We start from the raw sequence: 18,338 nt of genomic DNA, 5'->3' as shown, positions 1-18,338 counted from the left end.
CGGACGTCTGATACACACTGGACCTCTGATACACTCCGGACCTCTGATACACACCGGACCTCTGATACATACCGGACCTCTGATACACACCGGACCTCCCAAACACTCCGGACCTCCCATACACGCCGGGCCTTTGATACACACCGGGCCTTTGATACACACCGGACCTATATTACACTTCGGATTTCTTGAAATACTACATAAACTGTATGCATTCACTAGAAACAAAAACATCTTAAACTATATCATATCTATCTTAGCCCCAAATTCAAAAACTCGGATATCTTAATTTGTTGTATTGAAGGAATTTGTCCGATTTCGAATTTGATTTCTGTATTTCATACATTTGCGTCGCAAATGCATCTTAATTATACGATTATATTTTTTTTTACTTTTGTTAACCGTAAAGCAGCATATTAACATCAAACCCAAACATGTTTTCTCCTTTAACATATGTTTCAAATGTAATTTCCGATTCTTTGCAATTATATTCACTTACTCTTTATCGTTCGTTAATACTAACATATTTGTGAATACAATTATGGCAGGATCAATATCATGAAGAGTATCGCTATCAATTCCCTTTTTGTTATGACTTTAAATATCATATTCCTCTCTCATGTATTGAAGCCAAATTGTCTACTTTTGTCAGTGTATTTCCGCTTCTAAATACACTAATACCTAAAAGCAAACACGTGACGACAAAAAAAAACTTGTCAATATCTTTCAATGTTGACAATGTTTCATCCGCTATTGTAAAATATGTTTATACGTTGGATATTATTTAAATAACCACATTCCCCTGCTGAAATATTTATTTAATGATAAATTCAATAATCGTTTTTAAACCATCATTTACCACGTCTAAATAACTTTGGCCACATGTAAAAATATTTAGTTTTCACATGCTTATACTTAAATGTGAACAGTTTGGAATAACAAATAATAATATTGAATTGAATTGAAACATAAAATTCCTCGGTAGGTAACTGACAATGACTGAATACACAGAGTACCCTGGTTCGAATCCTGCTTCAGGCAATTTATTTTTATCTTATGTTTTATGCTTATGTTAAGTTACTGTTTTGAAATCTTTATATTTGTTTGAAAACTTTCAGAAATGCTTCATATTTGATTATCCTAATGAGCATTTAAAGGAAGATCAGAGCTTGAATTTGAAACAATCAGAATTAGTTTCCTTTTTTCGAGTATACACACTCTATTTTAATCGCGTATACCCAGTAAAGCGCAATCCGGTTTCATTTTTGTCCTCAGATTGTGTAAGATGTTAAAACTGAAGTCAACCCGAAATTATATTTCAAAATTTAATATATAAAAATAAATCTCAATCGGATCAAGTCGTTCCTAGGCTTCAGAAACCAGCTGGGGTCACTGCTCGAGTCCCGAAGAGAATGGTTTACAGGCAGGTAAATTACTATAATATTCGCTTCTATAAAGACATAAAATATCTGAAAAAAGATGCAAAACCCTGCAGAAAGACCTTGAATCCTTTGAACAGAGAAAAATACCCGTGACAAATGCAGTTTCACCCCAAGAAGTACCAGGTTATCCATACATTCACCAATTTAAGATACAGACGTCGCCATTAGTATGATCAGCATGGTAGTGTCCTTCAGGCAGCCGATAGTGCCAAATATTGTGTTGCCCATATAAGCCAAGGTCTGTCTTTGCATATCCACAAGACTGGTAAGGCAAGTGTAACACTAGTATTGCTGGAAAAACATGTCAGATTGTACTCTGATCGTGCGTGAACGTACCCTCCACCAATTTGTGTTGCCGACCCTTAATTACTTTTGTGAAACATGGGATCTGCTGGAATGAGTCCAGTAAAGAGGTTTAAAATAATTGTTTGCAACAAGCACAATTAAAGACCGACTAAATAAAATACAACAGATATGTTAATTTCCTTATAAAATTCCATAATGTTTAAAATATTGCTTTTTTTAAATCAAGAAATAAATATAAACTCAAGCTGTGCCATGAGTTTGATCGTCGGCCACCACTGATATGGCACACAGACTCAACTCGTTGTCGTTGAGTACTGATATTGACACACAACACCTAAATACTCCGAGGAGCAGGTACATACGATATTTTAATAAATAGCTATGTTAAGTTCGTTTTTTTTTATAATTTTCTCCTATACATTTCCATTAGTCCCAAGAGTTGAACGTGAAATAAGTCTGCGCAGTTGAGTAAAGATCAGTAGCATTTTAAAGAATGCTTGTTCATAAACAATAACTCAATTTTAATCAATTTAAAAAACTCAACGTTCAGTCTTATTGTATCTAATTTTTGTTTATTTTTATTATATTTTACAACGATTGTGAAGAAAGTTATGATAACTTATAAGTCACTCTAGTTGGCACGATGTTATGCGAGTGTTCACCATAACCTGTTCTTCACTCCTATTTTTAACCTTTTAAACTACTAACAAATGTTTCCCTTCCCTTTATATTTGTATTTTGGCCTGAATTCTTTTAACTTCTACTAACAATCTTTGTGGCTTGACGCGCACAAAAATGTCTACGTCACTGTAAAGGGTTCGACTGTACAGGAAGAGAGATAGATATCACATACTTAAGTGCTTCTAGCGCTTTGACTTCAAACCTCATTACAGATATACAGTAAATGTAAGAATTTAACAAACATGTTGGAGAGAAAAATGAATGTATGTGAATACAGACCTTAAGTTAAGGTCCGTTGACTTGTGTTGTTTAAAACTCTATCTTAATCATTGCCATTTTTAAGTATTAAAATAAAATTATTCATGTCGTGCTGCAAATATGGCAGCGCCCAATGAGCAAAAGTTACGCAATCGACCACTGCACCGAATAATCTTGTTTTAAATAACATCTCAGATATTATTTTCAATTTTAGATATGCATAGAAAAAAACCTTTCAGTGCAAAGCAGAAGAAGAAGCAAATACAGGAGAAACGTAAGCGGAAACAAGGTAAAGAGTACACGCTTCATTTAACAGTCGAATTTCGGAAGTGGTTAATTTTCGGATATAACATATACTATTTATTTTTATAAAAAAAAATCAATGTGTGTGTGTTTACTTAGCTGAACATTTCTTAGCACAATAACAAACGACATGTCCATAAGGTTAGTATATTGGATGCCTTAAACCAATGTTAAACAGGCCTGAATTCAGAGAGCATTTGTGCAGGCTCTAGTCCATATAAACAGAGAGTCTTTGATGATTTTTGTGTTGTTGACTCTACGCGTCCATATCCCACTTGTTGTTTTCCCAGCCAAGAATGACAGATCCCAGCGCTGAGTATATTGAGCAGAAAGATAACGGTTAAAGATCTAAATTTGTGTTTCATAAAACACTTAACTTAAGTGTAATAAGAGAAAGGTATTGGCTAAAAATAACTTATAATGTTTAATTTGTGTTTTTATTTAACAATGCAGTGTTAAATATTGTGGAGTTACAGTAGAAGAATGTAAGTATCTATCATGTGTATTCAGTATGGATAGAAAAATCCGACCCGAGGGCACGTGCGTAAGCCAGTAACGAGGCTTGCCGAGTTACCGGCCACGCAGCGTGCCCGAGGGTCAGATTTTTCGATCCGGACTGGAAAAACATAATTGATATTTTTTCTTGCATATATATCTAACTTGATCAACTTGTGGAAAAAATGACGTTGAAAACCAACTTTTTGTACAATTACACCAAAAAGCGCGTGTGACGTTGTTTACCGACGTCATAGAGTGCAGTAACTCTGAATAACTAAAAATAGCGTTTTTTAACGATTATTTATGTTCAATTTTAATTAAAAGTCTTGCAAACAAACATTTTTGATTGCGCTTTATTGAAATAGCATAATATATTGTTCATAAACCATACAATAAATGAAATAAGAAGTGGCGCGTTGTTGCACGTGACTAATCTTACATGGGGTATGTAAGATGGGTTTTTCCAGCACTGGTCACACATCCGGTATGCAAGAATATATTTTACATCGTATGAATCAGTCGACTTGTGGCGTTTAGGGAACAAAATGAATATCCAAATGTTAAAAAAGTTCCCTATACGCGCATTATTGTGGCTAGTGCAGGCTCTAAACTGTTTTGATGTTTTTTGCACTGGTTTATAACAGGAAAGTCAAAGTCATACATAAGTATCCGTTAATGCTCATTATTGTGGCTAGACTCAAACCCACACTGAGCTAAATGTGCAGCTTGTTAAATACCAGCTTACTCAATAATTACGTACCAGCCATATAAGAATGGTGTCGGCCTGCGGAACTAGTGCTTCAGTCCTTGGTTTCATCCCTGCCTGATTGGGGCACACACCTTTTTTTCTCACGTTAGTGGTGTCAAGATTAATTCAGTAATGTCTGGAATGTATGAGGAAGAAATATTATGGAAGCTGTATGTGACTTTCAATCAATCCGAATGTAGGTATTCCGATCCTAAAAGTTGAAATGAGGAGTTAAGCTGTATTTATAAGGTACTTCAACTGCTAATAAGCTAAGGCTGTTTGGTTAGCTTTTAACAGTACAACTGTGCCATGACTTCCTGCAGAACAAGAGGTTCAGTCCTCAGTTGGGACACACACTTCTTTACACTGTGGACCTACCTGAATTTATTTGCAGATTCCGGCCCAGGCTATCTACGGGGTGACATAAAGGTACCAGTGTACGTTGATGATGAATCAAATGAAACTGTGGCCTCATCAGTATTAAAAGATGTTCAAAAAGTTAACGAGCAGCCAAAGCGCAACTTTGATGTTAACAGGTAATTTATTTGGTTTATTATGAAGCATAAAAACCATAATAAATTATTTTGAATGATAAAAGAATCAGAGCTACAGATCATGTTTGTAGTTTAACTGTACATTATATGTTATTTTGTAAAGTGTAATGTTCACCTTGGTGTTGGCTTCATTCAACTAAATGTTATGATGATCGTTCAATTCTTCTGTCTCATTGAAGAGCAAACATGCATTTTTTTACGATAGGATCAATCATAAAAGCAGAACTTAATTTAAATTGAAAACACCACACAGTGCTTACTTCCCTTTGCATTATATAATGTTTCGCTTGTCAAGGGAAATCACCGCATTGGAGTTGAAGTGATTCAACACCGGTTCAGCATTATCTTCAATTGGTCAAAACAGATTTTCTCGAAACAGACGTACACTGATCGTAGTAACGATACGCCCTTATAACAATTTATATTTGTACCAATACAGCTGTTTGCTTTTATATCTGTAGCTCTTAAGAATTACATTATCATGTTAAGAGATAAAAAAAATTAATACCAAACTCAATGGATTTTTATAATTGCTTGGTTTATTACAAAAGATGATGAATAGTGTGAGATGGATTCTTCCTTTGCTGCAGGTACCGGTTACATTTCTTTCAAGAAGATAAAGAAGTGGTCAAAGCCAGGAAAGAAAAGGCCTGGCAACCATACAAAAAGTTAGCTAAGGTAACCTTAAACTAAATCAAAATTATAAATGGCATTAATATATTAAGGTTAAAAGGGGCAGGGTGCTTTGGAAAAAAGGGCAAATTTTATCAGGTTTAAACATTTGCAGAACTGCCATATTTGAATTTGATAGAAATTTAATATGCTGGAAATTATGTTTAATGAAAATAATTTTAGGTTTCAACTGCCAAATATGAAATGTTATTACTTATGTGTTGTTGTTTTTTAAAATTTGATGATCATGACTGTGATCAACACTCACTTATATGAAGATAAAAGAGTAACAGCCCCGATAGCTCAGTGGAAGAGCGTTTACTATATCGTCTTTATCCCTTATACACATGTTTGGCCCAATAACAGAGGAATATTGCGGGCATATAGGGGACTTAAGACCGCAGGTGATTCCCAACAGGCAGGATTTTGACAGGCCCGGTGAGACCGCCACTCCTGAAATAGACTGGGCAGGATTTTTTTGCTCAGGATTTTCTATACACATCTGACTCCAAGGATTTTGAAAACAATTCTGCTGCTGATGAGTTTTACGACAACACAATTTGTAGTTTGTCTTGATCCCCTGGTAAACCCTGCATTTTTCGTCAGATTCAGAATACAGGATAAAAATCAACTCAACAATTCCTCAACCTATGGTCATCAAACTGATAACTCATCAATGCTTGCACCCATTGTCCTCAAACTTGACTTGGAGGTTGGGCCTGACTAGTAGCTGACCCTATTGATTTAAGGGATCATCGGGTCAAAGGTCAAGGTCACAGTGACCTTGAAGGCAAAAAGCTAATATGTGTGATAACTGGACAATGCCTGCACCCATGGCCCTCAAACTTGACATTTAGGTTGGGGATGACCAGTCATTCAATTTCATCTCATTCAATTGTCCTAATATTCCTGACAACATGACGCTCAGGGAGGCATAATGTTTGACAAAAATCTCTTGTTTAAAATGATAAGGACAAGGGGTCAAAGCAAAAAGGTTCTATGTGCTGCTTCATTTAATGTCACTTACAACCTATTAACCATTACACCTCAGAGTTACTTGTATCCAATCATTTATCCAATGAGGGTGTATTTTATAGGAGGAGCTGGAAATGGAGATAGCTTGCGACATTGGCACATCCATTGAAATTCCAAAACGGCCACCATGGAAATATGGTACCCCCAAACGACAATTAGAGGCAAATGAAGAAAGGTATTTTAGGGTAAGTACTGGAATGAAACATTTTTTTACTACCATTTTCCTTCAATTGTGACAAGTATGGGAAATTCCATTTTCAGAAACACCTTCAATGGAATTTCCTTTAATATCCACAGCAGAAGGAAATGGTAGAGACTAATTTTGTCAGTAAATTGAAATATATTATACACTCATGGTCGGATACCCCTGATATGCTACCGCACAGTGCTTCATTGTATACCGTTGGCTATTTGTAATCATGAATGAGGTAGTTTAATTGCGCTGCAAGAAACCAATGTAGAAATATGCTCAGACACTCATACTAATGTCTTTCTGAAAAAAAGCAAGAATTGAACTTGGTCTGCCAGATAATTGTAAAATGCGATGTCATTGGCAGAAGAAGTTTCTCCCCTGCTTCATGCATTTTCATTGCAACGAGATTGTGTCCGTCAATTTTCCATCGGTATGTATCATTGGGTGTAACAGAAGAAAGTACCCTATTTACCAATGATGATGTACACTGAGCCATCTTTATGTGTTGTAAACAATGTAGAATCAAGGTCAGGTGACTGATGACAGCAAAAGCTTTTCTTCTAAATGAAGTTTTGGATTCTTGCACACATATTTTATCATCAGAGAAAATGCTGGAAAAAACCCTGATGTTATGTATTTAAAGTTCAGAGGGACATTATTTTTTGGTATATCTGCTCAAGATAAAAGACAGTGAGCTGCTTGGATGATATTAAATATCAAAGCTAGATAGAGTATATATTATCAACATTACTTCACTAAAGGTTTTAAAAAAGAAGTTTCTCTGCTGCACATGATTTGTTTTACTGTTTGTTGTTGCTTAAAAGGAGTTCCATTCATGATTTTCAGGAGTACATAGAGAGGATATTTGAAGAACACAGCCAAGACAGTCTGAGTTACTTTGAGGTGAACTTGGAGACGTGGCGCCAATTGTGGAGGGTCCTTGAAATGTCTGATGTTTTCCTTATAATCACAGATATAAGGCATCCGGTATGTATCTCTGTGCGATGTTTGTTGGTTAATATAAGCATGCATATATTCCAAAGGTCCTAGAAAACAAGAGACTACAGATTTTAGTGCATTTTAGACATAGTGCAAAGTACAGGAACATGTTCTATACCGTTCTAAGGGATATTCACTGTTCTCCCATTATTGAGATGAGTTTAAAATTATAAATAAATAAATACACAGTTAAAGGGAAGTGACCAGTTTATGATACTCATTACTTTCCTTTACTCTTCTGAAAGCATCTTCCCTTGACCTCTTACACCAGTAATTGTTTCTACAAAGGGAATGAATTGGATCTGATTCATTTCTGGTATATTTGTCTTTATAATAAAGCTTTTAAAAACAGTGTGAAACAAATACTGTTATAAAGTTAAAGCATTATTATGTTTGTTAAAAAAGATGTATGCTTGTTTTTAGATGATGCACTTTCCACCAGCCTTGTACAAACACATCACACATGATCTGAACAAATCTGCCATAGTCGTGTTCAACAAGGTTGACTTAGCTCCACCCTCTCTTGTGGTTGCCTGGCAACACTTCTTCAAACAGAGGTTCCCATTGGTGGAAGTTGTCTGTTTCTCATCTTTCCCGAAGAATAAAGAGGATCTTCAGTCAATGACCACGGAAATAGGAAAAAGTATATCAACATGATTTAGACTTGTCAGTTTATATAAGATATCATTACTATTTAATATTTTCAAGGAAATTGACTTATTGTTTGCATGTCCGTTTTTTCAAAGAACAATAGATATTCTCATTGGCAGTTGTGGCGACTATGTTGTTTTTCGTGCACTGTTGGCTACAACCTACAAATATATGTATTCACATAAAACAGCAACGTAGGTATAATAACAATATACTTAAGTTAGGTGTATCAAATTTATTCAGTCCATTTAATCATGTATTACCGGGTACATATTTAATAAAAATAAAAATTAAGGTTTCTGTTATGCCAAAGATTGATTTGGTTATTATTTGTTAATTGTATATTTGTATAATATATTAACAAAACAATAATAGTAAGATATTTACCGCGACCTCGGTAAAGAATATACTTGAGTATGTACATAACATGGTAATTGAAAATGTGAATGAGGGGTCTATACTTCATGGGATCTTGAATTTGTGGATCACCCAACCCACGAAAACCACGAACATTAATGATTTCACAGTATTTCTTTTACATTTCAGTAATCAGCTAGCAATACCCTTTCAAATAATTCCGAAATTTAACATAATCATAAATGGCATGATAAGGTGACTAGCTAATTTGTACATAAGTGACACTCTTATTCAAAATTAATACATACACATGTTTAACAAACATAAATTTTGAGTGATTAACCTTTAACTTCTTATTAATTAATGCATTTATGGACAATAGTACTTACTGGTAACAAGATTGTAACCATGTATTTAATAGCTGAAAATGCAAAAATATTAAATGGTTGGTGAGTGCTTAAAGAATTACTGTAATCTACTATCGTCTCAAAACGTAGAAACACCGTGTTTTCTGCACATTTCTTTCAAATTAAACTCGTTATCCTTAATAAGAAACATTGTTTACATCATTTATGGTATTCATCTTTTTTGGTATATTAAAACATTGTATCAATTGTGGTAAATCTTATTTGGGAGTATTAGTGCAAACATTTGTTTGTGAACATTGTTCTTACTTGTAATTTTGAAGTGGTCAAGTGGTATAGGCTTATCACCCAAGAGGTTGTTGGTTGGGTCCCCCTCGTGTACTTCATATGGCCTCTCAAAATGGACACCAGTTCTGGTTTAACCCAAGAAATGGAGTGATTTGATTCCCCAACAGGGGTACTTTCTTATGGGCTCTCAAAAAGGACAACAGTACTTGTTTCTACCAGAGATATTGTCGGATTCTATAAGCTTTCATCATAATTGAGCTGAAAGAAATTAATATAGACTAAACTACTTAATTATTGTATTCAGTTGTGTTCAAGAAGAGAAGGAGGGGCACATACCGAGCCATGGGACCTCGGGAATTGTATGAAATGTGTCAGAATATTGTGGAGGATGAAGGTATGACAAACAAAACATTTGTATTCTCATCTTAACTTTAAGGACAAATATCCCTGATATTATGTTTTCTTCTATATCTTATGACCGTGTATGCATACTTTTTGATCTTCTAGATTGAACCGCATTCATAAAATGAAATTTTCTTAATGTGAATTTTTATGAATTTTTAACAATGGATATTTTAAATACCCTCTATTTTCCATTGAATTTATGTATTATTTGGATCTTTTTCCTGCTTATTTTCATATTTTTGATGTAGAAACATTGTTAGTTTTCCTTACTTACATTCAACTTTGGAAAATAGCTCATTGATCTCAGGGCTATTCCAGTAAAACATATAACCCCTGGGGGGGGGGGGGGGGAGGCAAATAATTCAAGTAGTAAATAGGTGGGTGTCTTGTTTTGCTTATTTGGACCCCACAAGGGTTTTTTCGCTTCTGTAAGGGGCATAATTTTAAAGTGCCTTCCCCCATGGGGTTATATGTTTAAATGGAATAGCCCTAATGTTTTTTGTTATCATATACCTGACTTTATACAAAGCTTCTTGTATCTTGTATTTCGAAAAAAAAAATAACCAAGTTATTTTTATTAAGATGTTTTATTAATACGGCCCCTTATAGGTTATATTTTTGGATTAAATTGTTTAAACGTCATTGGCATATAGCTATAGATAAACCAACTATGAGAGCCTGGAATATTTGTAAAATAGTTAATCCATGAGACAGTCCTAATTCCTTGTAGCAACATGGATATTTGGTTTTAATTGATTCATATTTTTAAACTGTTACAGATAACAATCAACATAACATTAATTTTACTTTCAAGAATTTTCACCATTTAACAGTTTATAACTATACTTATTAATTGATGTTTGTACAATGTAAGGGAGGTAAACACAAGTACATGTATTTTCTTTTGTGTTTTATCAAATAAATAATTATTTCAGTTTGATGCAAAGCATTCAGTAAAAAATGGAAACAACTGTGTCTTTGATTAAATCCACGTCTAACATTAGGTCTTCATGGCATTCGGTGTATACATAATGTTACATATTTTGCTGTATAGTACATGTGTATTTCAGTTGATCTGTCTAGCTGGGAAAAGAAGATACACCTAGATCAGACTGAAGCCTCTGGAATTGATGATGATACTGATGAGAGCGACCAGAGTGATGCACCAGATGAAGTGGAGCCAGAATTGGCTTATCAGCCCAGAGATAAATACAAGGATGGGGTGTTGACCATCGGCTGTGTTGGTTAGTGAATGTATAATAGATATTAAGATTTCTTGTTCTTATATTGTATCTGCCGTAGGAGTTTGGGGCAAAATTAAATTCATCTTGTTGAAAATAAGTTGTTGACACAATTTAAGTTTGTCTGCTTTTCGAAAAGAAAAGTTGAGATATTGGCATAGCCTTGGTGTCTTCATCATCATGGTTGGCGTCATTGTGCAAAATTTTTACCTGGGCCACAACTCAAAAACCATTATAGATACCATGCAAGAGATGATACGCACACACTTGTACATAGCAAGGCCCATAGCTCTTTCATAATTGTAGAGTTATGCCCCTCTTTCAACTGTAAAATATTGACAAGTGTTAGCTTTGTTGCAAGTTTTTTATAAACAATATAGTTTAGTGTGGTCAAAATGCTTCAGTGATTGTTTTGGGATTCCAGAATGTGGGGGAACTAGTAATAGGGAGACTACTGTAATAGCCTTTATTCTATTGTATGCTGTCTTAAAAAGCTGTTCTGCGTTTAAGAAATATATATACTCCGTTCTGTAAAAAAAAAAACGAAAAATAAATATTTTTTTTAGATAATGGTACATCATCAAAAAGTAACATATAGAATAAATGTCTGAATGAAACATCACAACAATTGGTATTTTCAGGTTATCCAAATGTTGGAAAATCCTCAATTATCAATGGACTGATGGGCAAAAAGGTAATTTCCCTCTTTGGTCATTTAAAATGTTACCATACTGATAATATTGGTTTGCCAGGAAACAGATAAAGGCAAATCCAGTGTGTGCCAAAACAGATTAAGACAAATCATGTGAGTGTTATGAAAAAATGATTAAACTGTGTGCAAATGTATAGAATTATAGAATGGTTATTTAAAATACTACAAAGCTTTTTTGTATAGAAGTAAATATTGAATATTCTGTTTTATTTTCTTTCCAAATCATTTTAGGTTGTAAGTGTATCAAAGACTCCAGGCCACACAAAGCACTTCCAGACAATATACCTCACCAAGACTGTCCGACTGTGTGACTGTCCAGGGCTTGTGTTTCCATCTCATGTAGATAAAAACCTTCAGGTCAGTAGAAGTTAAAGTGACTCCCTTATTCAAAATCAATACATACAGTTATATAACAAACATAAATTTTAAGTGATAAACCTTTAACTACTGACTAAATAATGCATTAGTGGAAAATATTACTTACTGATAACAAGATTGTAACCATGTATTTAATAGCTGAAAACACAAAAAATATTAAACGATTGGTGAGTGCTAAAAGATTTACTGTGATCTACTATAGTCTCCTAAGGTAGAATTACCATGTTTTCTGCACCTTGTTCTAAATGAAGCTCAGTATTCTTCTTAAAAACCTTTGTTTTCAACATGTATTCATCCTTTTTGGTATATCAAAACAATAGTATTAATTGTGGTAAATCTTATTTGGAGTAGGAGTGCATCTTTAATTATGGATCCTCTACTAGTCTGTCTGGTTTATGTTTATCTAACATCTATAGTGTTGTTGTTTTATAGTGTTTCTTTACGAAAGGCTCATAATGAGCCCTGCTTATAAATGAGATTTTTTTTTTAAACAATACACCCTGTGATAACTCAAGAAGTATGCAAGCTAGGTATATAAAACTTTGTGTACAAGTAGATATTGGTCATTGTGCAAATCGTTTCAAAATTTTGATCCTGTGGCAAGACTATTGCAGTTGACCTCTTGCAGGTGTGGATCTTCACTGAAAGATTCTTCAGGGTGACCCTTATGTAAAAAAAAATATTTTTATGCCCCCACAAAGTGGCGGCATATAGGGTTGCCCTTGTCCGTACGTACGTACGTACGTACGTACGTACGTACGTCCCGAAGATTGTTTCCGATCTAATTCTTGAAAACCGTTTGTCCAATCCTCACCAAACTTTAAACACATGTTTGTGACCATAATATCTTGATCAAGTTCGATAGTCATGGAAATCGCTTTAGTCATTTAGGAGTTACGGCCCTTTTTTGCCAAAAATTCCCGAAGATTGTTTCCGATCTAATTCTTGAAAACCGTTTGTCCAATCCTCACCAAACTTTAAACACATGTTTGTGACCATAATATCTTGATCAAGTTCGATAGTCATGGAAATCGCTTTAGTCATTTAGGAGTTACGGCCCTTTTTTGCCAAAAATACTTCAAAAATATATGTTTCCAATCTAATTCTTGAAAAGTATGTGTCCAATCCTCACCAAACTTTACATACATGATTGTGACCATAATATCTTGATCAAGTTCGATAGCCATGGAAATCGCTTTTGTCATTTAGGAGTTACGGCCCTTTATTTGCAAAAAAAAGACTTGAAAAATACGTCCCGAAGATTGTTTCCGATCTAATTCTTGAAAACTGTTTGTCCAATCCTCACCAAACTTTTAACACATGTTTGTGACCATAATATCTTGATCAAGTTCGATAGCCATGGAAATCGCTTTAATCATTTAGGAGTTAGGGCCCTCAGATTATCCTGAATAATCATTATGGCTTATTTTCTGTGACAAAAAATCGAAGTGGGGGCATCCGTGTCCTATGGACACATTTCTAGTTTATTTTTATAATGATATCTTATGTTTGCATTACTTTCAGATTCTTGGTGGCATATACCCAATATCCCAAGTGAGTGATCCGTTCTCAGTGGTAGGATACGTAGCAGAGAGACTGGACTTACCTAAACTTTTACGGCTAAAACCTGTTGATGAGGATGCTGACCCCCTGACCCACAAGTGGTCTGCTCTGGATATCTGTGAATGTAAATTATAATGTGCCTAACCATGTCTCAGTCACAGCAATGATATCTAGATCGTTCGAGAGTATAAAGTCACTAAAAGATATTGTTTTGTTTTTCAAGGATCTTGGGTTTATGCAACAAATTTTTTTCTGGCCTTTAACTATTGTTTGAGATTCATATTGAATGTGGGATAAATTCATTTTTCTCTTAGAGTCCAGCATTTCTTTTTGAATTTTTGTTTAGGCTTTGATCTACATGTTGATATTACAGTTGGAATAGCTTCAAGTAATGCTCTTACATTTTTCAAATTGATCCCTTAATTAAGATTTTCAGTTTAAGATATTATTATTTCAATGATATGTTTTGTATTGAATTGTTCTTAAAAATAACAATGATATTGAGTTTATGAATCTAGATTTTACTTTATTAAAAGGAGAAAATCTAGTAATTTAGTATCTTACCATTGTCTTATTTGTGAACCTTATTTTTACTACAGCAAAATTCTACTTATTTCTGATATGATAGATAAGAAGCATATTTTAGATAAATATGAAAAATTAATTGTTGTAAAGTAACATCAGTGTTTCTTTAAAATTGCAAATGATTGCATAACTAATTACAGATGGAATAATAGTACATTGCATGTATTTGCCTTTTCTCTGTTTAAAATATGCTATTCCTGGTCAATTACAACTAGGAGTAGGATAAATTGGTCCAAGATTACAACTATGTTTGACAAGAAATTGATTATCTGTTACAAGTAACAAGTTATGACATCTAAATGAAAGTATGTTAAAGTAAACTATTCATCAGTAATGATACATTTGATAAGTCATTCCTTTACAGCATGGGCCCAGAAGCGAGGATTTGTCACAGCAAAAGCAGCCCGTCTGGATGCATACAGATCTGCCAACCACCTGCTCAGAATAGCGCTTGAAGGGAGAATCTGTCTGTGTTTCTATCCAACCGGATATTGGAAAAACAAAGGTACTTTCAAATAAGATTATCAGCATACTACCATACATGAACATTTTTTTTTAAATGTTAAGATTTTTAGGACACTTAAAATGTCAAGTTCCTTGTATGGTGACTGACTTTTTTTTTTAATTAATCATAGTTTTACTATGGATTTATGTGAGTAGCACATGTACTGTACTGCTTTGGAATACTTCAAATAATTGAGGAAAATCCTTTCATATATTGAAAAGATTTGGTTTAAAACATATCCTGTTAACAGATACTTGGAAAACATATACTCACATAGACTAATATTTTGATTTTCTGATGTTAAAAAATCTGTACATTTCAGAAAAATGGGAAACTTGTGATGAAACAGTAGCTTTCATAGGACTTCAAAATTCTTACACCAAGAAGGCTAAGTCTACTAGTGACGCTGATGATGAAAGTGCAGAGTCATCTTCAGAAGAGGAGGAGGAGGAGGAAAATGAAGGGTCACAAGAAGGAAGACAATTAAAACCAAAGTTTGATACTGAATCAATTGTTTCCTCCAACCCATTTGCTTTATTGGTAGATGATTGAAACTTTGAATAAAGCAGTGTCAACGCTTTTCATACTTAATGTGTATTTGTGTTGTAAGCCTAGCAAGCTGGCCAGTTTATTTAGAATTTAGATGTATTTAAAATAGAAACAGGGAATCAATTGAGTGTCCTAAAATGCCACACCTAGTCGTATTTTTAAGAAAAAAATGGTGTTTTGTTTGTATATAATTTGTGTGTTCTACCTATGCTTTTATTTATGGCCAAATAGTAAAACTATATTTTTCGAAACATCTTGAGCATACAAGGTATAAGTTTTAACATTTTTTATCATTCGCAAAATTACTTGCTTGTACTTTACATAACAAAAAGTAGAAATATTTAACCAAAACAAAAATTGTGAGCTTAGCTTGATCCTGGTGTAAGAGTTTTCGAGAAATTAGGGCCAGGTTTTGTTTCTTGACTTTCATCTTAAGTCAACCCAATGTGGCATTGACAGTACCAGGTTTTTCATGTGCCATTATTGTTCTTGATGTATTTATTATTTTTAACTCGACTTTTCGAAGAATAACGAGGCTTTACTACTCGCCTCAGCATCGGCGTCCAGTTTTAAGGCAAGTTGGCCTTTTCACTTATAACTCCAATAAGCTTCATTCAATTGTCATAACAGTTCACAAAGTTGTTCAGGACCATCACACAATGACTTTGCATAACTCCATATTATCCTAAATGCAAATAATGGCCTCTGATTGACTTCGGGGGAGCTTAGGTTAAAGTTTTAGGGCACATTGTGTCAGGTAAAAGTTTTAGGGCAAGTTCAGATTTTTACTGATTACTTCTATACCGTTCATTCAGTTGACTTATTTCTTCACACAGTTGATTAGGGCTATCACACAATTTGGTTACGTTACTCAATAATAACCCTAAGTACAAAATATTGCTCTTGAGTGGCTATTTTTTACTATGTTATTTTTATTGCTTTTGACAGGCACATTTTTTATATTTTTTATTCACAAAGTAAAACCTGGTTATTATTATGGCCTATGCCGTTGTTAGGGTGGGCCCGCTTGAGAGCGGGGTCAAACTCACACATAGAATCAATCAATTATAGTTCCGTTTGACATATGGTGAACAAATTTGGTATACAAGAGCTTATGAAGACCTTTCATGAGATTGCTTTTGGCACCCATTTGGTCAAGGTTAAGGTCACTGTTAGTAAACAGAGAAAAATGATTGGTACTTAATAAATTTAGTTATGGAAAACGTATTGCAACCAAACTTGGTATATAGGAAGAGTTTATAGAGACTTTTTTTATTGTGTTTGGGCTCCATAAGTAAGTGTCAATGTCACTGTTTCTAAAAATAGAAGGTGGTTTGTACTGAATAGCTTTAGTAAGAATTGACATATTGAGACAAAATTTGGTATATAGGAAGAGTTTATGGGGATTTGTAATGGGATTGCGTTTGGGGCCCTTAGGTCAATGTCACTATTACTGAAAATAGTAAAACGGTTGGTACTGAATAACTTGAGTTAGGGTTTATATGTTGTAACCAAATCTGATTATTAGAATGACGTTCTTCGTTCTTGGGGCGGACTGACGAAATGGCAGCGTCAAACTCACCTATTGTATTGAATACAATTAGCTAGGTTTGACATATAGTAACAAAACTTGGTATGTAGGGAAAGTTTATGGAGGACTGTCATGGGATTGCATTTGGGGTCAATGTCAAGGTCACTGTTACAAAAGTAGAAAAAAGTTAAAACTGAATCTCACAACGAAGGCTTAAGTTCTTCTGTCAATCATTGAAAACTTGCTTTCGTCGCATTGCGGCGTTGGAGTCAAATAGTTAATTCAACCAGCCTAAAAAAAATGTTTGTTGTTCCTTTTTAATGTTGAATCTCTCTGTTCCTGCCACTGGAATAAACTAACGTTCTGTTAATTATATTGATTATTTTTTAAGTCATTTCACAGTTGTATGATGTTGTAGGAAGATTGGCGTTACTGCAAACCCGGATTATTAACCGGTGCTGTATGATTGTATCCATGTTATGTCTATGAAAACCGCGAGTAGGTTTTACTGTACACTTAAAGTATCGCGTACACATGAATAACCGCGTACACTTGAAATATCGCGCTCACTTGATATATCGCGTACTTTTGAATTACCGCGTACATTTAAAATATCGTATACACTTACTGCGTACACTTGAATATCCGCGAACTTATGAATCATCGTCTGTACTTGAAGTACCGCGTAGGCGTGAATTTTCGTGTTCACTTGAAGTACCGCGTAGGCGTAAATTATCATGATCACTTGAAGTACCGTGTAGGCGTGAATTATCGTCTACACTTGAATTATGGTGTACACTTGAATTGTCGTGTAAGTGTCGTGTACACTTAAATTATCGTACACTTGAATCGCTGCATACAATTCACTTGTATTACCACGTACACTTGATTTACCGCTTACACTTGAATCATTGTTAAGATAACATCAACATATTATTATATTGAAAAATTGTTTGACTTCGTTGTAGTCATATATAAACTTACCAATAAACCATTTATTTACAAATAAAACATAAATTACGTAAATTAGTTGTACATGTATGTTTAATCAGTTTCACAAAATGGATGTTAAATGATAAATAGACTTTGAAAGCTCTTTTGAAGCTTAGAATGTTTCATCATGAACAAACCAACAACTCTGTGACTTTATACTTATAAAATACTTACTGTAAACAAACGGGCAAGTGTACTTAGGTTACAACGTGCCGCGGCCCGGATTTTAGTTATGCCATGTTAGGTATTTATTTCCTTCTTGTTGTTTCATGGACATTTGATTAAGCGTTATTTTTTAATTACATGTAATGTTATTGTTGAGAGAAAAAATGGTTGTTTTCTTGTTATCAAAGTTTTTTTATGCAATAAAGCAGAATATATATTCTACTTGGTCGTTTCGTTTTATAAGCTTGTTTGGTTCCAGGAGAAAAAGGTCGATGTGCTTGATAGACTTAGTGTTATCAGCGTCGCCGTCTTGCAAAACTATTATAATTTTATAATCGTTGATATTTTGTCCTATTATAGC

General features: G+C 34.2%; 1 protein-coding gene across 2 annotated transcripts; it reads left to right on the top strand.

The window, feature by feature from the left end:
- Window positions 1–2,634: 2,634 nt before the first annotated feature.
- LOC128224820 (guanine nucleotide-binding protein-like 1) lies at window positions 2,635–18,199 on the top strand. Of its 2 annotated transcripts, none has more exons than XM_052934886.1 (14): window positions 2,635–2,654; window positions 2,902–2,976; window positions 4,631–4,772; window positions 5,381–5,468; window positions 6,560–6,682; window positions 7,537–7,677; window positions 8,113–8,332; window positions 9,655–9,744; window positions 10,826–10,999; window positions 11,638–11,690; window positions 11,940–12,065; window positions 13,611–13,773; window positions 14,599–14,739; window positions 15,062–18,199. In XM_052934886.1, exons 2-14 carry the CDS (start codon window positions 2,904–2,906, stop codon window positions 15,289–15,291), a joined length of 1,764 nt encoding a protein of 587 aa, XP_052790846.1. In that variant the 5' UTR covers window positions 2,635–2,654; window positions 2,902–2,903; the 3' UTR covers window positions 15,292–18,199. The 2 variants fall into 2 exon arrangements, with proteins under 2 accessions (XP_052790846.1, XP_052790847.1); XM_052934887.1 differs by lacking the exon at window positions 2,635–2,654 and adding an exon at window positions 2,672–2,719.
- Window positions 18,200–18,338: the final 139 nt, after the last annotated feature.

This window comes from Mya arenaria, chromosome 17, assembly GCF_026914265.1.
Source record: "Mya arenaria isolate MELC-2E11 chromosome 17, ASM2691426v1".
Lineage (NCBI taxonomy): Eukaryota > Metazoa > Mollusca > Bivalvia > Myida > Myidae > Mya > Mya arenaria.
The sequence above is the reverse complement of the archived record's forward strand: the minus strand, read 5'-3'. Positions and strand labels throughout refer to the sequence as shown.